Below are 22,839 nucleotides of genomic sequence, written 5' to 3' on the forward strand. Positions count from 1 at the left end.
AAGTAACAAAAGTTTATGCCCACACAAAAACTTGTATATAAGTGTTTTCAGCAACACTGTTCACAGTAGTCCCAAAGCAGAAATGTTCCAAGTGTCCATCAACCAAAGAATACAGAAACAAAATATGATGTATGTGTACAAAGGAGTATTACACAGTGGGCTATCATACAATGGTAATGGTAGACCACAGAATGGTGTGCCATGGCATGTTATCGGTCAGTCTGAAAAATGAAACACTGATTCATGTTATAACAAGACGAATCTGGAAAACAGACTAAATGACATAGACAAACTGAACCACACTTAAGATTCCATTTTAGAAAAGTATCCAGAGTAGCGAGGCCTGATAGCACACACACCAGCATTCAGGAGGCAAAGACGGTGAGGGTGAGGGCAGCTTGGTCTGCATAGTTAGTTGCAGGCTAGCCAGGGCTACATAATGGAACCTCAAACAAACAAACAAACAAACAAACAAACAAACAAACAAACACTAGTACAGGCAGACTGACAGAGGCGGAAGACAGACTGGCATTTACCTAGGACTCATGATATGCAGACCAGGGTAACAGAGCAAAGGGCCAAGGCTGCTTTCCAGATAAGGGAAATATTCTAGAACTGACTAGGGTGATGATCACACAACTCTAAATACAGTAAGTATATCTTAAATATTCTTTACATGAGTCAGTTGTATGGTATATAAATTACCTATCACTTTATCAATAAATTTTTTCAAAGTCTCTCATTTCTCATTTCGATAATCTCCCCACTCTTATCTCTGCCACACAAGACTTAGTTTCCTTGCTTTGTTTTTTGTTTTGTTTTGTTTTGGTTTGGGTTTTTGGGTTTTTTTGGGGTGTAAAATAATGAAAGCGGAGATTATTGTATATTCCTGAGGAGCTACTATGGTTCCCCCCCCTCTATTTAAAAGTATCATTTTATATATTTGGGTGTTTTTCCTGCATGTTTGTCTGTGCATGCTCGAGGCCTGTGCAAACCAGATGAGGGCACTGGATTCCCTGTAACCAGAGTTATAGATGGTTGTGAATCACTATGTGGTTTCTGGGGACCAAATCCAGGTCTTGAAAAGGCAAACAATGCCCTTAATCACTGAGCCAACTATCTCTACAGGCCCAGGCCTCTCTTTTAATTTCCTCACTTGTCTACACAGTGACACAGGCAATGCTTTACACAATGCTGTGTGATCTACAGGGTTGGAATGCACCCAGACTTGCACATATGTTGCTTTCCATCTTAGCTCCAGTGCTAGAGCAAGGTGGGCAGGTCGCCACACCATCAGCCTAACTCTTAGCTCTTTACCTTCCTTCAGTTGGTGACAGTTCCTTCAAGTCTTCCAAGCTGGGTTTTACATTCAGTAACTTCTTGTAGAGAGCCAACGGGAAGTGGAGGTCAACCACGGTAGAGTTGTAGATAGCTAATCCACAGGTTATGCCAATCAAGTGAAACCAGTTGTGCTCTACAAAACACTTTTGGGGTACATGAGAACGTATTAGAAAGAAGTAGTGTTTGAAAACTCTGAAATACTCTATCATCTATTCAAGATATTTCAGTATATTAGAATAAAACCCTGTTTATGTTTATACTGACGCAGAGAAACTTCCCTGGCCAAAGTTCATTAGTGGTAATAGATGCAATGCAGACCCAGTCAAGCACCCGTGACCCTCCTGATGATAAAGAAACAGCTTCCTATTCTCTCTAGCAGAATGGTTCAGCAACTGTTCTGTGATGACAGAAAGGCTGTATTCTGCGCCACCCCTTACCATAGCCACTGGCTACAAAGCACATGAAATGTGAATAGTAGTAAATCTTTATTATTTAATTATAATTTAATAAATATCTAAGGAGAAAACTCCAGGAGCCCCTAAATTACAGCTTGGATAAAATAAGAGCCCCTCAAATGCTAGAGCTCTAACCCAGGAGCATAACCATACTTATGCATGCATGGTAAGTGTTCTACCACGGATCAACAACCCCAATCCTACCATGCCTTTTAAAACTTAGCTCTACTATTGAATTCTTTAATAAAAAAGAAAAGTACAAGTCTATGTGTACACATTCAGACACAAATTACTATTAAAAGAACAAATATGTAACTACTGATATCCAACACATTAGAAAACTAATTTCTTTTCTCTTTTTTATATCTGTTCAATGAAAGCATTTTCCTGGACTTTTGGATAGAACTTATTGGTTATAAAGGATGATCCCACAATGCCATCTGATTCCTTCTAGAATAATAACATCACCTCCATTTCTCACTCTGTTGTTTCCAGAGCAGCCTGTCCTGTTTGTTCAAACCTGCTCTACCCACATACATAGATGTCTCGGCAATGTATATCAATGCTTAGATCATACTTGATACTTGGATCTATGTGTATCTGGGTATCTGTGATGGTGAATCTTGGTTGTTAACCTGGCTGGAATCAACTTAGAGACATCCCTCAGGAAGGGTTTATGAGGGCATTTCTAGGAAGGACTAGCTGAGAGTAAAGACCCTCCCACACAGTATGGGGTACTCTCGGAGGTCTGGGGAAGAGCAATGCTGTCTGTCTCTTTGCCTGGGCTCTTGGGTATGTCTAATGCTGCTGCTGCTAACATCACATTCCAGCTTCTTAGGGTTCCACTCTAGACTAATGAACAGTTTTCAGGAATTCTCTAGGCCTTCCCACTAACTGAAACTAGGGAAGCATCCAATTTCAAGGACAGAACAACTGTTCAAGCATATAGTAAGCCATTGTTGACTACACAGCCCCTATGATGTAAGCCAATCTAATAAAACCTTTTATATAGTACAAAGTTGTATTATTAGTTCTAGTCTTCCAGAGAACTCTGACTTATACAATTCCTATAACCAAAGTTTCCAATATCTGGGCTTTTTCTTTTTTTCCTAACTCATTCTCTGGCATCTGCAGTCCAGGATTTCTTCTGCCTTGGCCTATAGACCAAACAGTGGATGGCAATGTTTTCACTTCTCTCAATGCTTAAAGGACCCCAAAATGTATCTAGCAATGGTTCTGGCCTTTGAGCTGCTCTAGTCCCTGGGCTGATGAAGCCAGTCTGTCTCCACTGTTCATACATGTGGAATTCTATGTGTGCACTTTTCTCATCTTGATCCTGAGCTATGATAGAGAATGGGAAGAGCTAAAGTAATATAACATTACTTTGTTATGTGTATGGCTCTTTTGCCTACATGTGGATACAGGTACGCCTGATACCTGAGGAGGCAACAGAGAACATCCCCTAGAATTGGGCATTACAGATATCTGTGACACACTACCATGCAGACGCTGGGAATCAAACTTGGGTCCTGTGTAAGAGCAGCCAGTGGTTTTACCCACTTATCCATCTCTCCAGCAACTAAAACTAACTTATCACACGTCTTTTTAACCTTCATGTATACTATTCCCTGGATCTCACCACTAGAAATGACACTGGGGCTCACGGCTGACCAAACGCACTATGAGTCTCAAAAGTAGGTTAAGCCTGAAGGCTGGACATGTTAGGCATTTTAGTAGTTAATTTTGCAATGATAGAAAGCCACGGACTAGTCTCACAACAAGTAGAAAGTTCAGTACAAATGGGGCACTTAATTGTGACATTATGAACTTACTGTATCTGAAAACCACAAGAGATTTGAATCTTGATAGTAGGTAAACATCCCATAAATGGGATTCAAAAGTTCTTTTAATAGCAAAAGAAAGAACTCCTTCGTAACACCACCAGCATCTACTCCTTCTTCCCCATCAAAGATTACCTTGAAACAGGAAAACAAAGTGAATACCTCAGAGAAAGAAATGCCCAGACAAAGACTCAACTATGCGACAAAGCAGGAGGCCTGTCTGAGTAACTGAAAACAGTGGCTGTGTGTTATAAAACTCAGAAGTTCTAGGGAGAACAACCAGATAGACCAGTAAGATTAGTAGTGTCTTTGAAAAATTTCTTTTTTTGTAAGGTACTAGTAGTTGAACAGGAGTCACACACAGGAGAAGTGAGTGTTCTCACACTGAGCTATACCTCAAACGCTTTATTCCAAACAAACAAAAAACAAAAACAAAAACAAAAAAAATCTATCCACATTGTCCAGAATGGCTGTGAACCTACATTCTCCTATTCTCGCCTCCTGATTAGCTGGGATTAGAGTTGTGTATATGTGTCCTTATTAGAAGATTTTGGAAATAGAAATAATGTGAATTGCTGAACAGATCAATTTAATCTGTTGTGGACTATGGTTCTAAGATAGAAGTCATTTAATTTTAAACGACTTCAAGAAATCCATTAACTCTTCCTCAGGATACCATACAGCCTGGAGCATTGTAAGCAGTCGTATGCACTAATGCACAGTCGATGGGAAGAGATACCTTATTACTAACTACAAGCTGTTACTAGGCCAACAGCTTTCAAGATGACTTCCCACTTTGCCACCTCTCCATTTCTCATTTACCTTCTCATCTTCCTAGCTGAGAGCTTAGTTGTTGTACTCTGTCAAAACCTTACATCTTACATGACTGGTTTTGATAGTCTAGGGCAGGGGCACTACAGGAAGCAGAAGCAGACGCCAGGTGTTACTCAACCACCCAACAGCATTTAATCTGATATTACAATGAGATGCTCTTTCTGGTGACTTCACAAAAGGAGGTGATTAGATTCTTGTGGAAAAAAAAAAAAGACAAGAAGAGAAAAGAAAAAAGAAAAGAAAAGAAAAGAAAAGAAAAGAAAAGAAAAGAAAAGAAAAAGAGAAGAGGAAAGGAAAGGAAAGGAAAGGAAAGGAAAGGAAAGGAAAGGAAAGGAAAGGAAAGGAAAGGAAAGGAAAGGAAAGGAAAGGAATCAATGATGATATGGTATGGTATGATATGGCAAGATAAGATATGGTTGCCCTCCATATCTTAGTAAGATCTCTGCTTGCTGCCATATGCCATATGCTTGTAAGGTACTGAAGGAATTCAGGGAAGGGGCTCACTTTGAGAGGCTTCTTCAAGTCAATGTCAGAGTGAATGCTCAGCTCTCTCAGGGCATCTCCAACAAGGTGGTTCCTACGGACATGGAGGACCAGGAAGGGGCTTCTGGCCAGCAGAGGCTCCAGGGTAAGAAGCATGAAGACATTCTGCAGGTTGGCTCCATTGACTGCCACCTGCAATAGAACAACAGAGCAATCTTCTGAGCACAGCACACAGTCTGAGGAGTGTGCTCTACCAGAATGAGAAGCACCAGAAATGGCTGACTTCATTTCCACTTTGCCTTTTCTCCAAAGCCTTAACTATTAAATTTACAGGCTACCTAAATCTTTCTAATATGGACTCAAGAAGGTTAGCTGAAATAATTTATGAGCTATATGATCTAAATAATTAGGCCAAGTAAAGTGATTTCAATTCACTAAGACTAAAATAACAAGACATTTGAAGAATCATGGCAGAAGACATGAAAACACGATTCTCAAAACAGTCAGTGTGGAAAGTGTCCACTTCAGCAGAAAACCTGTACCTCAACAGCATCAAAGCTATCTATCCATATGAAAGCAGATATAAATATAGATAGAGAAAAAAAAACAGAGAAAGACAGAAATAGAGAGACAGAAAGACACATGAAGACATGCTCATTAACAGCAGGGCTTGGTAGATCTGGATTTCTAATGCACTAATGTCTCTGTATACATTCAAACAAAATATATTATATTTTATAATAAAATGCACAATAAAATCAAACCATTAATCATTTTTGATTCATTAAGGACCACCCTTTAATTATACCCCTTGCATCAACTCAGCAAAATGTATTCCTCCACCCCTTCTGGTAGCCTCAAACCTGATTTTGCTTAACTATTGAACTAATAATGGTTTTCTATTATTTTAAAAGGTTGGGTGTTATATTTACAATGTAATAAAATATATGAAATTCAAGCTTTAATATACATATCTACAAATTTTCTCTAATTTTGGGGTGTTTTGATATTCTAACTTTTTTCTTTTTTAAGCTTTTTCTTTTTCTGAGGCTACTGTCTACAAAAGAGTTAAATGGTTCTTAATAGAGACACAGGGAAAAAGAAAGAAAAAGGAAAGAAAAAAAAATCTAGACCTGAATCTCTCATCCCTGTATAAAAATCACCTCAAAATAGATTGAAGAGGCCTTCATGTAAGACTTGGAAGATACGAGAGGAAAAGGTAAATTAAAAAATACTTCAAAATAGAGACATAGCCAAGGGCTTTCACAAGAAATAACTCACGGATGGGATTGCATGAAAATATGACATTTGCAGGAAAATGTCTGGAGGGGCATGCTAAGCAACCTCAGGAGGAAAACACATCCTGCTTTCATATGCACAATATATGTTTAACTGTAAACATTTACATGGAAAGAAGAGGGGAACTTAGAGAGTAGGAGAGGCCTAACTGGGGTAAGAGAGTAACAGAAGAAAAGGTGAAAGGAGGGAGGAGTCTTTCCTGGGAGAAGCGGACCAGCAAGAGTGTGTCTCAGAGGGAGATAGAGGATAATGGAAAGGCAAAGAACAAAGTATAATCACACACACACACACACACACACACACACAGACACACACACACACACCACACACAATTTACATATATATAAAATTATGTGTGTGTGTGACAATATAATCCATTTCTAAACAGAATTTTTCCAAAAGAAGCCTAGACTACAATTTGAGCATTTCTCAAAAAATAAAATAATGGCATTATTAAAAAATATGACTCTTTAATGTCATAATAAAACTTCACTCAGAAACTTCCCCAAGAAATTACAATGGAAGGTGGACAATGAAATGAATGGTAAAAGGAGAGGGCAATTCTGAACAAGCCACCTGCATCTGCAACTCGGCATCAGTCTGCAGCATCTTGGTCTTAGCTTGGGCATCAAAGATGAAAGGATAGGAACAAAGGGTTACAGCATCCTACAAGAAAACACATCGTTAGTGTTATTACAGTATCTAAAGAGAAAGAACACTAGAAATACATACATACAGGCAAAATGCATTATTTACCTGCATGATAGATGGTCTAGCCTTCTGTGTAAAGAACAGAAAAGACAATTATTACTTGAATTATAAAAAGCATAATTTTACCCCTCCCCAAATATAAAATATACATAGCAAATCTTTTCACATTATCTGGTTATTCCTAATACATTTCAATAGCTGACAATGTTTTAATGAGGAAAAAAAAAACATGCTTTGATGGGCAAAGACTGAAAAAAAATAGCAAAAATAATTTCTTAAAGAAGTAAAAGACTTTTAAGGGCCATTTTCATACTTGACAGGATTGAGTTCTCTTTATAGGAAATCTAATTCCACTTGGCTTCGTGGCACATGCCTATGACCTAGCAGCTGTGAGGCTGAGGTAGGAGAACTGCCAGCTGAGGGCCAGCCTGAGCTACAGAGCAATTGTGAAGATAACACTTGGATTCTAGATTAGGGCTGCTGAATCTGGAATGCAAGTAACACTTTATCGGTTCCTGCATACATGCTTAGACTGAAGTATTTTGCCCTTAAAAGCTGCTCTACAAATTGGGAATGATTCTAAATTTGAGAAGAGTCATAGAAAACAAATTCAGCCACAATGAAATGTTTGTAACAAATACAGTACAGTTTTATTTCAGGGAAGTGAGGAGAACTTTCCCCCCAAAATGTTATTTATTTACATCAGGCAGTGTACTTCATTAAATTCCTCCAAATGGTGAGCAACAGTGGCTTTCAGGTTATGTCCTATTACAAAACACCAACTGGCTCCACGCGGAGTGCAAACACAGGCAGGACAACAGTGACAATGCAACATGTCTGCAAACCCATGCCATACCTGTCCATCACTGACCATGGGGTGTAGACTTTAAGTAGATGGCACTTATCAATACCGACTATGAACACAAGCACATGGTGGAATTAAACCCATATGTAGAAAACCAGGCCCAAGAGACACCACAAACCAACTAAAGGGCACAATACTTGCCTGGACCCCACACAAAGAAGGATATTTAACTATAAGGTAGTAAAAGGGTCCAGTTACTGAGCAGCCTGTGAACATTTCAAGGGACTGACGGCCAGGCAGCGGATACCAGGTGTCCCTGGGGCTTCAGCTCAGCCAACATGGTCCATTTGACTTGTTACCTGTCGATCCAACCCTCTATCCATTTGTCTATGTACTGGTACATCTATCTGAACCAAATCCCATATCTCAATTGATGAATCTATAGCCCCACAGATAAACTTGATGCTATCTCTCATTTTTGATCCTATGGCTCAGTTCTGCTGGCCTCCAAGAGCAGTCCCTCTGGACTCAGCAGCCCTGGGAGCACCTGTTTTTCATATGGCCTCTGAACTCCCTGGCTTCTTGAACTCTGCTGTAGACAAGGTGTAACCTGTGTGTATACTGTGTGAAATATAACCTAGGATTTCGCAGGTAAGACTAATAATTAAGACTAGCATAAAAGAGCTTGTAATTTGCTAATGGCCAGCTATTGTGATAGCTAGCTCACATGGTCAATTTATAATCTTCTGAAAAGCATTTTGGATATATTGGTAAGGGTGTTAAAAGGGGAAATGAATCACCATGGAAGTGTGAAACATCATTCTATGGGCTGGGTTCCTGGACAGAATAAAAAGTGAGAATGTCAGACTAAGGGGGTAGCTCAGTTAGTGGAGTGCATGCCTTACATATATAAAACCTTCAGTTTGATTCCCAGCACTATATAGACTGAGCATAGTGGTGCATAGTTATGATCCTCTTACTCAGAGAAGGTAGGGGCAGAGGGGAGGGGAGGGGAGGGGAGGGGAGGGGAGGGGAGGGGAGGGGAGGGGAGGGGAGGGGAGGGGAGGGGAGGGAAGGGAAGGGAAGGGAAGGGAAGGGAAGGGAAGGGAAGGGAAGGGAAGGGAAGGGATGGGATGGGATGGGATGGGATGGGATGGGATGGGATGGGATAGGGAAGGGATAGGGAAGAGAGGAGGGAGAGAAAGAGAGCTATCTGAGTGACTAAATTCCTGAAAGATACCATGAACTCGGCTGCTCCTGTTGCTATGCCTCATCCCCCATGAGCAACTGCATCCCTCTGAACCTCTTTAAATTGCCTTTTTTTTTTTTTCAGGCTTATAGTCACAGCAATGTGGAAAATAACTAGTAAATGTGAATTCACTGTTTTTTAATAAACTGATACTGAAGTAAGACATAAACATATCCATCTACGTTTCTAGCACGCTGTGCTCATGACAGTTATGTAGTAAATATCTTTAGCAGAAACATAAAAATGAGCAATTAAGATCATCTTGATCTGTGATATTTATCAAAAGAAAACAATGAGCAAAATTCATGCTAAGAGGCCTGAGTGGGCTACACTGCTGTTGCTTTAATGTCTCCTAGAATGTTCTGTGTTCTTAAAATGATTCTCTGAACAAAATAAAAACATTCTGAAAGATCTCTTCTTACCTGTGTGTAATCACACAATTTACACTTATCTGTTAATGACTGCGTGGGTGGGTTATAAACATTCAACTGTGTGAGAACACTGAGAAAAGAAAAAGAATTTTTTGCTTGGTAGATGCTGCAGTTACTAAGGATACGAATACTAGCTTGCTCCGTGAATAAGATTTAACAGCAGAGGGAGAAAAAGAGCTGAATCATTCCTGAAGGCCTGTGGGAGAATCAAGCCTGCACCTGGTGGCTGAAAGTCCTTCTCTAGAATGCTGGAGCATTCGATTCCAGGGATACACTAGCTCACCACTCTGAGCTGTTGAAACTCAGCATTTGGCTGACTATAATGTTTTCTTATTTAGTTTGGTTTATGTATATTATATGAATAAGAACTATACTTCCTTTTGTGTTTATGCATATTTAAATGAAGTCGTACAACAGCAATAATAATTAAAGTCCATCCTATTGATACTTTAGAGTTATATTCCTTGAGGGATTTTAGAATATTTCTCTACACTGAGAAATACCAGAGACAATTCCAGTCCATGGGACCAAGTCTAGAACATATAAGGCAGGTCAGTGCACACATAATGCAGGTCAGTCTAGTTTACTCTCATACTAATATATCAAAATATTTTGAATGTAAGTATTGAATTGATCATGTCTTATAAGGCTGTTTATCCTGGGTTATCCATTTCCCAGAATTGGGTCTCACAAACTTAAGGTTCTATGGTAACAATGAACTTCAAGGTCTCTGCCTGCAACAGAGTTGTACCTATGGCATAAATTCATTTTTCAAACTATATGAAACAGAAGCCATAAATAAGTAAATAGTTCAGAGCTGAAGAATCAGAAACATCCTTTCTTAAATATGAAAATCAACACTTCCTAGATATGCTGACCAAGAGGCTCTGTACATAGACATATAAGCCCTGATACTAAAATAGAGCTACCTCTGTTCTGGCTCCACCTTCTCTTCCTTGCATGTGCCCAGTATTGACATCTAAAGACAAATACTCCCCATGTGTGCATCTCCTCTGATGCACCAGTAAGATGTCAAGATTTCTCAGATTTCTGTCTCTGAAGGCCTTTGCAAACCACTGAATGTCTCACTCACACTGCCCTCTACAGAGCCTACAAAGACATTCACTCTGTACGCCTTTCAGTTTTCAAATAAAGACTATGGCACATTATTAACAAATATGATAAACCACTACTGGCTTTCCCTCTTCCATCTCCTCTTCTTCCTTTCCTTTTTTATTTTTTCATGTAGTATTTTTTCTTGTTTATTTGGGAATTTCACATCGTGCACCCTGATCCTCCCAGGTCTGCCTCCTCCCCACTGTTGTGACCTCCTTCCACAAAAGAAGAAAAAATAATATAAAAACCAAGTCCAATGTATGTTGTCTATATACTCAGTGGAGTATGGTCACACTACAGTAGCCGGCACCTTAAAGAAAACTGAGTCCTTCCCTAACCACACTCCTGCCAGAAGCCATTATGGAGAACTACACTTCAGCATCCTTATCACAATGTTTTAACAGTTCTTTTTGATGGCTTTCTATCTAGGCTGTTGTGGTTTTCACGGGGAGGAGGCATCACAGAAGCTTTCTCAACTGTGAGTCTGTAGTCAGTGATACCACTGAAATAGTAGCTTCCTTGCCCTTTACAGTCAGCAGGAACACAGATCATGGACTTTCACAAAGTTTCTGGCAACCACATGAACTAGGGACATCAGAATGGCCTCAGGTGGTTGCACAGGCCACTCACATCGACATAGTTTCTAGCAGCAATCTGGAGACAATGGACACCAACATGGCTTCCTGTAGTCCAACAGACTATAGACATCTACCCGGCCTCTAGTGGCAGCCCAGCCATGAACAATCCACATGAACCTCAGGCCTCAACAGGGCCTGTGGTAGCAGACTAAGGAAATAAACATGGGCTCCAGGGGAAGCATGGGCGATAGAGCTCTTTGAGGTAGTCCACTCATGAAAAGAACTGATTTTCATCTCTGGCATCCTGTTGGTTCTCAGAACCAGGGCAATCATGTGGCTGAGTAGTATGTTTGGGGCTGAGTCTGCACAAGTTCCAGGCTGCTTCCCATCACCCTGTCAACTCTACTCTGCAACCCCTGTCCACAGCAGACTTCTCTCACGTCTGACATCACAGCCCAGTCCCTAGCTCTATGTCACTGCTTCTCCGCTCCTCAGTCTTTCCTACCTCTCCCTCGCATAACTGTTGATGGTAGTAGCCCTGGAAACTGTACTGTGTCACATGGTGTACAGATCTACATGCTAATATTTATCACCATGAGGTCTGGGTTAAGGTTTCTGGTTTCTGAAGCACCATAAATATTGGACCATTACCAAGAGTCTCAGATGTCCTGCTGTCACCCAGAGTCAGGGTGATGTTGTGGTTAGGTTCTGCAAGAGCTTCTGGCTGCCTCACACCTCCAAGGCCTTGATGTAGACTACCCCAGGCTCGCCAGGTTTGCCCTTTGTACTTGTAGCCTGTGGGCACCACAGCTCTGCACTATCTGTCTTCCAACAGGGCAAACAGTATGAGCTGCAGTTGCAGCAGCTTCATGCTGGGGGCCAGCTGGCAGGTCTCCTGTTGAGCTTACAGGCTTCAGGCAGCACCACTCTACCTGCTTCTCCAGTCACAGCGGCTCAGCGTTGATGGCTGGCTGGCCGAGAGGTCAAGGGCAGCTGCCCTATTCAGTAGTGGCATGTTTCCAAGGGAGCTCCAGGCTGCCTGCTGCACACCACCCTGTCCTCCGTGCCAGCTGACAGGGTTAGGCTTGTAGGATGTGGGCAGCACTGATGTCTGTGCCTTTCATCTCCCAGCAGGACAAGCAAGCACTAGATGCTACCAGGGTGGCTCCACGCTGGGGCTAGCCAGCAGGCCTAGGGTAAGCCCTATTCTGTATTGATTGACCTGTTTCTAAGGGAGCTTCAGGCCGCAGCATACATCCCTGTTGTAGGTGTCCCCCCTGCTCCTGGCTCTTTGCTTGTCAGACACAATCTTTGTGCTTGCAGCTGGCTGAGATGCAACAGTGAGGGGTATGGATTGGTGGTTCTCTGCTGCACGCAGCTCTGTTCCACCATCTTTTTTTCCAATTCCGTGAGTCCGCTGTACCAGCATTTTCACATAAGCCTTTATCTTTAGCTTTGTTTGTCCATCAACAGAACCCATCCTTTGGGGAGATGCCACACGTGCCTGGTGATCTCAGATCCCCCCCTAGTTCCTTAGGCTATGGAACTCATCACATGTTCATTACTAAACAGTTTTGATGCAGTCACACTTTAACCTTTATTGTGCATGGAGATAATTGTTACAGGGAACTCTTTTCCAAATTTGTACTGTATTTAAATATGTCTAAAATAAACTAACTGCCTGGTGTCAGACTTCAGAAGTTTGAGCCACCCTGGCTAGATCTTGCTGAACTGAGTGCATTTCCATGGTGCATTTGTCTGCAGGCCTCAGCAATTGCAGGGACACCACCCACTCCCACACAGTTCTTTCAGGGTGGACCATGTGTTTTTTTTCTATGCACTGTGCTAGTACCAGGCTAAAATATTAATAGAGCAAACCAGTTATTCTTCATCTTTAAGTGATTAAAACAAAACCTACATAAAATTCCACTAGCATTTAAGGCAAAATTTCAAGACATCAAGAAACTTAAATTTCAATTTCTAATTACACTGTACCTTATATAACAGAAAAATTTCTACTGGAAGTATAAAATGTCACACTACTAACTTCAACTGATTTTTCTATCTTGTTGTAGTAATGGCTTTAACTAGCAAAGAGATGACAATTTTTTGAGATCCAGTAAGACATTTGTTTATCACATATTCACAGAAAGAAACTAGTAAAATTGTTCTCAGAGACCATGGTTATGAGTATCAACAGTCTCATAGAGGCAACTTCTTTCTTAAGGCCAGAAAGAAAAGAGAAGGACAGACTTCTCTTCAGAGCAAATGTCCCTAGAGAAAACTATTCAATTTGCCCACACCTCTGTATTCTACCTGGGTGTGAAGCAGTTACTCAAGACTTGTGTCCACCTCTAACATTATATAATTTACAAACTGACATTTTATAATTCTAAAAAAAGTAAGACTAGAGCCACGGATGCTCCCATGTTAGAATTCCAATTATCAACTCTTTTGAAATATGATTTCTACTAAAAAGTATTTTTGTTTTCAAAACAATAACAAAACCTTACAAAAATTATAAAGTGTCCCAAAATTTTTAATTTTTCATTAGAATATCTCTATTACTTTGATCATCTATCATCTAACAAGGAAAACTAACTTGGCTATTTATTTAAATACACTTATATAAATATTTTGCCTTTAGAGACAATTGCAGAGCTAAAATCCATACATAAAAAAGTGTCACCCTAATGCTAGTAATGAATATGTGAGACTAGCAAACACTCATTTCAGATGCATTTGCTGCACCAGCTGGATTAAACACAAGTACCAAATGACCACTTGTTTTCTGATATTCAGATTTGCATAAATCCTAAATCCCTTGCATATATCCAGGCCATTCTGCTATCGCTGAGCAACTGTGCCATGCCTAAGGTGGTAGGCAGGAATACACAGACCTTTGAGTTGGGACAGGAATGTATGACATTTGTATTTGAGCTATCTTCAGTAAGAGATGGCCACAAGGTCTGGAAAGTTGACCTAATAAGAGTGAAATAGGCTATCTTTAAAAAACGAACAGCCAATGACCCTAAGTGTCAGGAATAAATCAGTGGGGATGTGGCACACAGAGCATCATCTCGAAGACGTTCTTGCACCACCCAGCTAGGGACTTCTGGAAGCCAGTTATGTGCCGGATCTCCCAAGACCCAACAAATACTGAAAGTTTATATATTAATGTCTTGATTTTTAATTTGAGGCTAAAAAAAAGTAAGTAAACAGTATAAATATATATCATTCTCCCTATTTTCAAATGTATGAATCAGCAATATTGAGAATATTTCCTTGGACTAGAGACACAGTTCACTAGGTGGGTGCTGGTCTAGCTGAACAAAGTCTTCCGTATGATACCCAGCAGTGCATAAAATACAGGTGTGGAAGCACACATAAATAATCACAGAACTTGGGAGGAGGTGAGGGCAGGAGGATCAAGGTCATCTTTGGATATGGGAGTCGGAAGCTACCCTAGGATACCTGAGATCTTATCTCAAAAACAAAACAAGGGCTTACAGAGAAGACTTAGTAATTAAAGAGTAGAAGACCCAGGTTTGATCTCAGCACCCACATAGCAGCTCACAGTAGTCTGTAACTCCAGTTCTAAGAGCTTAAATGGCCTCACCTGGCTTCTTCAGGTACCAAACATGCATATGGTACACAGACCTACAATCCAAATAAAACACTCAAACACATAAAGTAAAATGTTTAAATAAATAAATAGACTGATAGATGAACAAGAGCCCCTGAAACAGCCACACTGTTGTACAACAGAATTCTAGAACTATCTCAGCTTGGTGAACTGGAACCTAAACTGCATTAAAAACAACTGGAGTTTCCCAGTGCCTCCAGACCGCCTCTGCCAACCATTCCACTGTCTGCGTTTACCAACTGACTGCTTTAGATACTTGGATTTACTTTTCTTTCTTTCTTTCTTTCTTTCTTTCTTTCTTTCTTTCTTTCTTTCTTTCTTTCTTTCTTTCTTTCTTTCTTTCTTTTTTAAAATATAGTACTCAGGATAAAACTAGAGCCCTGAGCATGCTAAGCAAGAAGTCCACCACTAAGTTACAACCCTAGCCCCACATACTCGATGAAACTTATGATGCTTATGGTTACCTAAAATGCTTCCAAGTTTCAAGAATTCCAAAGTCAACTGAGTGAAATAGATAGGTGTGTTACCAGCATTCAAGTCAAAGGCAAGGTGTATGGCTCAAGTGCACGATTCAAAAACAAACAAAAAAAGGCTAAAGCCTTAAAATATGCTTTACAGGAAATTCTTACCATCCCAGATTGATGCAAAAACCACATGAGGTAGTCTTCCTGAATGTCCACAAGACTAGAAATCTCGGGGATATAAAACTTATCATATTCCACATGCTTCACCTTAAGATTTACCTGGTGAGGAACAAATAAGAACAACTAAAACCCAAGAATTGGAAAATCTCCAAGAGAAAGCCCCCCAGAATCCTGCATCCCTCCACACCCTCACTCTCCATCCCCCAGGGATACCTTGTACAATTTCTCCAGAAGCTTGAGGGTTGCAGTCATGTAATTGTTAAACAGTACTGGGATTAGGAATGTCTTCCTTCCCCTTAGGAGGTAAAGGACGGCACCTTTATAGAGGGTTACCAGCTTCATGAAATATTTGGGGCATGCCTGAGACCACCAGTTATCTTAAGAAAGGAAGAGAGAAAGACATGTCTTAGCACATAACCCAAGACAAGTGTTCTTATGTTGTCTTCCTGCTACCTACAATTCCTGTGGCTAGAAGATAAATATTAGTCTATAATGCAGCTTCCCAAAAATGATTTTTCAAAGGAGTCATTAAAACATGTGTGAATGGTGGCTCACAACCATCTGTAATGGGGATCTGATGCCCTCTTCTGGTGTGTCTGAAGACAGCGATAGTATGCGCACATACATGAAACAAATAAATAAATCTTAAAAAAAAAAAGTGTGGAGAAACAGCTACACAAGAGGCTCTAAAATTTTTAACTCCTCCTCTCCCTCTCTCTCCCCTGCCTCTTTCTTTCTTAAAAGGTTTTATGTTGTTGGAGTTTGGGGTTTGTTTTTTTTTTTTTTTCTCAGACTCATGCTGAAGGCTAATCTGAAAACATTTACTTCCAAGGATATGTGAGGACCAGACACATCCTCCGGCAGGATGCAGAATGCACCTACTGCAGTAGTATTTGCGTGCCCTCGACCTTTCAAGACTGATCTCAGCTACTACGGAATTTTGTACAAGGGACACTTCACACTGAGAGGATGTGGGAAAACATTCCTTCCTGTTAGGAGGCATAATTACTTTACGAAGTTGATTGTGTTTATCCGAGTAGTACCTTTCCATTCAAGCAGGATTATATCACTGTATCTTCATAAATGATCTCAGCCATACTGAAATCTGTAAGGTTTCCTTGTTTAAAATATTTCACTAAAAATTAAAGTGGGAGGGCTGCCGGAGAGCTGGCTTAATGGCCAAGAGCACTGACTACTCTTCCTGAGGAAGAAGGTTCAATTCCTACCACATACACTCATGCTCTCCACCATCTGAAACTCCAGTTCTCAAGGGTCTGATGCCCTCTTCTGGCCTCCATGGCACCAGAAACGCATATGGTACACCGACATACATGCAGGCAAAATATCCAGATACATAAAAGAAACCTTAAAAAAAAAAATCACGGTGGGAGAAACATCAAATAAAAAGGACAAACTATTAAGAGCTGCTGCATTCGTGTGAGGTTTGCTCTTCAATCTGAACAGTCAGATGTCATAAATAATCTAATTATAAAACTGAATAATCCCATTCTGTTTTGTGCTATCTGGCCTAGGAAATTTTTAAAAATTAAAATGCCAAAAATTTAAAAGTCTGATAAAATGTCTTTCAAAACAGCCTTTGCTCTATTTTACACCTATTAGAGACACCTAAGAAAACATGCTCTGAACAGTCCCTGATGTTGGGAAGTAGCAAGTGTTAACACATTACTAATGTGGTCATTATTACTTTTGTGTGAAGGCAGAAGCAATGGAAAAGCCAGAAGCAGGTCAATTCACTTAAGGGGAAACCACGCTGTAGTGACACTCAGGCCACCTGAAGCACAGAAGTTACCAAGTCAAAGGAACACCTGGAAAAATTACCAAGGGAGGGGATAAAAGTCAAAAGCCAGGGGACAGGTTTCTGCACCAGATTACTAAAAAAAAGTCTTGGGCGCTATTCCAACAGAGACCTTCTCCAGCCCGCTGAGGAACGGAAGGTTCTTATCTCAGCAAAGTGTCCAGAGCCTGCAAAAATCAGTGTGGACTCAACTGTCCTAAAAAAGAAAAAGAAAACAAACATTCCGTAAGTCCTCACTGGGTCACTCTGTCCCCCCTTGCATGGAGATCTCTGCATCACAAAAGCTGTTCATTTGGCTCCCACCCGCTAACATCAGCACTGGAGATGGATAGACAGAAAGATTCTAATATTTGAGGCATTGCAACTGCAAGCAAATGTAGAAGAAGAAAAAAAAAAAACAGATTAAAGTTGAATAACCTAACTTTATGACTATCTCAAAATTGGGATTAATCTCCCATGAATCATTTCACATGACTTAAACAAGAGATCAATTTGCCCTAACAGCCAAGAGAGTTAGCTAGATGTTAACAGCAAACAAAGGAGTAAGAGGTAAAGCCATTAAATGGCAACAAATAGATTGTTAGATCTCAGTCCACAAGAGCCAGCTGACAAAACCAAACACCTAAGTCCATAGCCGGTGGCATTACATTTGATGAATTTACCTAATACTTTGCTAGGGTTTGTTTCCAGCCGCAGAATGGCCATTGCCAGGGGAATGGTCAGCGTTATGTAATACTTAGAGTCCTGAAGCAGCGGAAACTCTGGTAGGATTAAATAGATTCTCATTGCTTCCACATCTGGGGGTGAACTTGATAACTGGGGAATGAGGCAACTTTCAAAGCTGTTCAATATCTGTAAGAAAGAAAAAAAATACTGATAACTATATCTGAGACTTAAATAACTCATCTCCAAATTAAATAAGTTATTTAATGAACTCATAACCCTTGTTCATTCAGTGTGCACTGAGCAAACAGAAGGAGCCAGGCGCTGGTTCAGACTCCCAGTACATCAGGGAGAAGGAAGAAGTCCCCACCCCACAGACCTAATACTTTAGAATGACAACTCCTTAGGAAGATAGGAGCAAAAGATAGCCCAAGTCACAACACTAACGGTTTTACAAAGTTGTACAAGAGTGTATCAATTCATCTTGCTGTCTTCTTTGTCTTAAGAGAAGAACTCTTCAGTGTAAACCAAATTTTATAACTGTAAATAACGTACCTGTTCTAGAATCATGGAGTGTTGAGAGTGCATTAACTTCTCAAATAAAATCCTAGTTGAGTTCAGGTCAATCCCAGGGATTTTGGGACTAGTTTTAAAATGTTCATCAATTCTAAACAAACAAACAAACAAACAAACAAACAAGCAAAAATCCATATGTAATAAAAGGTAAATACTGATTTAAAAAAAACTATAAGTATTTATTTAGCTAACCCAGTCTAGACAGATCTTAATTTGAACTAGTAGATATTTGAAAACACTGGAAAAGACCAACAGACTAAGCCTTACAGCAATTCTACCTACCCTACTTTGGTTGTTTCTTTTTAATTTAAAAAAAAAAAAAAAGCTTCTTATTAAGTAGCCCCTGCCAGCCTAAAAAGTCTCTATGTAGACCAGGCTGGCCTTGAACACAGAGATTCACCTGCCTCTCTGCCTCTCTGCCTAAGTGCTGGGGATAATTCCACTGTTAAACATGACTTAATTTGTTTTCAAACCTTTTCCCCTTCAGGTTAAAGCAGAAACACTACCATTTCAAGCCAGGCCTCCACAGAGCATGAAAGCAGATCCCTTGCCCAACCCACTTCTATGGGCTTATTGCTAGATGTGGATGTTGTGGCTGGTCGGAGTCATCCAGCCACACCCACTCACTTCCCTTATGCAAAAGGGGCCCACTCCTGAACAAACGGCACATCGACCCTCTTATTCCAAGACTTCCTCAAGAAGTATTCAAAATAAATATCAAAAAAGGCAAGTTATTATCTCTCTTACTTAAACAGATTTAATTACAGTTACCCACCACCACGGATTTTACAGCTAGTGTTCAAATTTTATTAACAATAAAATCATTTTTCCAACTCCACATACTCTTAGCTTCCCAGAGACAAAGGATATCTCTAAGATTGTCACTTGTAAATAAATCATATCTAATTATCTGCAAATTAGTCATTTGAAAAAGAGGCTTTGTTCTGAGTAATGCATACATTCAAGTGATTTAACAGTCTCTGACAATGTTAAAATAGACGAAAATTCAGAATGTAGACATTGCATATATTAGAATCAAAATGGCAAAACCCAGAACAGCTGCTTAGACTTCCTTGATGGGTATTTTGTTCCTGTTCCTACAATGAATTAACCAAACATTAATTTTAATATCCCAGAGGTAACCTTGAACAAAGGTGGAAGGACTTTTTCCTATGTTGTTAGGAAAATCCAAATGAAAGAGTGCTCCCTTTCCCCCCACTCTCTCCTGCATTCTCTTAGTTTTTTCCCTGAACTCAGCCATTCTGACTGGAGTAAGATGATATCTCAGTCATTTTAATTTGCATTTTACTAATCGTTAAGGATGATGAATAATTTTAAAGGTATTTCTTAGTCACATATTAGACGGGATGCATATATATGCATGGAACATTTAATTAGTGGACACTTTGCCCCTTCTTAGAATTGGGAACAAAACATCCATGGAAGGAGTTACAGAGACAATGTTTGGAGCTGAGACGAAAGGATGGACCATCTAAAGACTGCCATACCCGGGGATCCATCCCATAATCAGCCTCCAAATGCTGACACCATTGCATACACTAGCAAGATTTTGCTGAAAGGACATAGATATAGCTGTCTCTTGTGAGACTATGCCAGGGCCTAGCAAACACAGAAGTGGATGCTCACAGTCAGCTATTGAATGGAACACAGGGCCCCCAATGGAGGAGCTACAGAAAGCACCCAAGGAGCTAAAAGGGTCTGAAACCTATAGGTGGAACAACAATATGAACTAACCAGTACCCCCCAGAGCTCGTGTCTCTTGCTGCATATGTATCAGAAGGTGGCCTAGTCAGCCATCATTGGAAAGAGGCCCCTTGGTCTTGCAAACTTTATATGCCTCAGTACAGGGGAACGCCAGGGCCAAGAAGTGGGAGTGGGTGGGTAGGGGAGTGGGGGAGGGGCATATAGGGGACTTTTGGGATAGCTTTGGAAATGTAAATGAAGAAAATACCTAATTAAAAAAAGAAAAAAAATAAATTTAACACAGATCAGTAATGTGATGCATAATTTGTATGGTGACAGTTTTTCATAATACTGTTAAAAAAAAAAAAGAAAGAATGGCTTACAGGATGTGGTCTGACTAGTCCAACAATGACTGTTTTCCCATAAAATGACCAAGAATTCAGTAGTTGTTTTAGACCATATGGCTGAGATATCTCAGTGGTCTTCGGTTTATGTTAGAATCCTGAAGTACGTTTTAATACCAGCGAAGGAATACCTCAGCAACAAGACAGACGATCCTGTCCTGAAGTGTCAGGGTAAACAGGCAAAGGCAAAAGCTTCCATGTCCTTTTATGTGGCTGGCACCAGAAGGTGTGGCCCACATTTATGGTTGGTCTGTTGATCTCACAGGATACATACTGGAGGGAGTATTCCTACCCTAAATATGGATGCACAGGTATCCTTATAATAGGATAATCTTTTATAATCTTTTGGGTTTATGCCCAGGTATGGTATAACTGAATCACATGGTAGATCTGTAAATCACACAGAGAACTAAAGTCTAACTCATTGCTATACTTAAAATATTCTTTGATTATATATATTAATTAGACATAGCACTCTTTTACATAGGGACATTTCCATACAAGTAAATGTTATGCATTGAGCTCACTGCTCCTCATCTATCTTGATCAGCTTCCTCCTTAGTCACTCCTGTTAGTCCTCATTGCTATACTTTACATTTGGAATATCTGCTTAATGGTATGTGTAGAAGGCATGGACTTCAGCCTGTAGCATCACTGAGAGGTAGCAGAGCACGTAGAAGTTGAGATATAGTACTTGTACCTTTCGATACTGGACCTTCACCCTTTCCTATCTCATCCCTGACAGCCAACATAAGGTGAAGAGCTTCTACAAGGAAACTTCTCCTATGATGATGGATGTCTTTACCACTGGCCCCAAAGAAATGTGACACCTGACAAGCATGTCCTTTTCAGTCATCCCAGGTATTTTCACAATAACAGAGATGTAACTAGCATATTCCTCTTAATGTTTCATCAACCTAGTTAGTGGTTGAAAAGGACCACAAAATGATGGGACTTAGGATCCCTGAAAATCCTAATTGCTGGCAAGGTAATTCTGCTGCATGAGGTTTCTGAGGGGCCATCTGCAGAAGAGATAAGGGCAAAAGAGACATCCTTTTTGCTGCCTCTGGTTTTAGCCAGAGCTGAGCCTGACTGAATCCATGGAACCCCAGAATGAAGCCTCTCTAAGACCTCTACATGACTTCACTCCTGTGGAGAAATGAAAAATTACCTCAGCAAACTATAGAATCAGACAACCACTGGAGAATTTTGACTTTAAGAACAAATTATAAACCCATACAGATCAGTGAGAACAGCACTTTGGGACAGCCTGGAGTTCTGGCTTTGGGTCACATTAGATCTCCCGAGGGACCATTTCTCTCTGCAAATCTGCCCCAGTGAGGAGTGAGCAAATACCACTGTTCTGGGATCCTCTAATTGATCATTACTGGATATTTCAAACTTCATGCAAATGCCAGCATTCTCTTTCAATTGAAACCCAAGACTATGGAGAAGTCTTTCATAGCCTCGCTAAGTATTTATATCACGCGGCTTCTGAAGCATCTCTGACACTTACTTTTTTTCCAGAAAGCTTCCATTCCAACAAGCTGCAGAAGACAGTATCTGAACAACACCACTATTCAAGACAAATGGAGAAAGGAGGCTTTAAGAATTACAAATCAGTGCTTATATAAGTTTCTGTAACAAGACATCTTCCTAGCCAGCCTCTACTGGGTCATCAGTGCATACCTGATTAGAGAACAATATTTTGCCTCCAAATGGACAAAAACTATTATCCTACAAGTTATATACATACATACATACATGTATATATAAATGTGTGTGTGTGTCAAAATCATAAAAAGCTTGGGCACTCTCTCACCACCATTTTAAACAATCAGAAAAAAGTGAGCTGTTATTCCCCAAGTACAGAAGTTAATACATGTCCAATCATGTCTGCCTATTCTATTGATCATTTCAGAAAGAAACCAAGGATGAGTTGAAATAAAGACTTACTCCTATTACCTAAATTCTGCAGAGTCTGTGGAAGGGTCTACTCTGTGAGCACCCAGGATTGCCATAAGAAACAAGGGATAAACAAAGTAATTGGCTAGGAAGGAGATCGTAGTAACTTCTGTCAGCTGTAGCATTTGGATCAAGTAAGATCCTGAGAGATGATTCCTCGAGCTTCTGTTGTTAATAAAAACCCAGAAGTCCAGGTAAAGCCCATGCTTCTAGGTCACCGGCTGCTCAGCAGCTTGGCCTCTCTTATGCTCCCTTCTCCTCTATCCTTAGTTCCTTAA

At 40.2% G+C, this 22,839-nt stretch overlaps 1 protein-coding gene across 3 annotated transcripts in view; it reads right to left on the reverse strand.

The window, feature by feature from the left end:
- The window catches only part of Herc3 (HECT and RLD domain containing E3 ubiquitin protein ligase 3), a 90,999-nt gene that overhangs the window by 30,138 nt on the left and 38,022 nt on the right, over window positions 1–22,839 (reverse strand). For all 3 annotated transcript variants that reach the window (XM_029478409.2, XM_021164472.3, XM_085840571.1), the window contains 10 exons: window positions 22,113–22,172; window positions 18,468–18,579; window positions 17,912–18,101; window positions 15,647–15,810; window positions 15,419–15,532; window positions 7,010–7,033; window positions 6,830–6,919; window positions 4,976–5,146; window positions 3,629–3,772; window positions 1,318–1,484 (listed from right to left, as the gene is read on the reverse strand). In XM_029478409.2, the coding sequence (XP_029334269.1) occupies window positions 1,318–1,484; window positions 3,629–3,772; window positions 4,976–5,146; window positions 6,830–6,919; window positions 7,010–7,033; window positions 15,419–15,532; window positions 15,647–15,810; window positions 17,912–18,101; window positions 18,468–18,579; window positions 22,113–22,172 (1,236 nt within the window). The remainder of the gene's footprint in view (window positions 1–1,317; window positions 1,485–3,628; window positions 3,773–4,975; window positions 5,147–6,829; window positions 6,920–7,009; window positions 7,034–15,418; window positions 15,533–15,646; window positions 15,811–17,911; window positions 18,102–18,467; window positions 18,580–22,112; window positions 22,173–22,839) is intronic.

Source organism: Mus caroli, unplaced genomic scaffold, assembly GCF_978045245.1.
Source record: "Mus caroli unplaced genomic scaffold, Mus_caroli_1 scaffold_7, whole genome shotgun sequence".
NCBI classification, from domain to species: domain Eukaryota; kingdom Metazoa; phylum Chordata; class Mammalia; order Rodentia; family Muridae; genus Mus; species Mus caroli.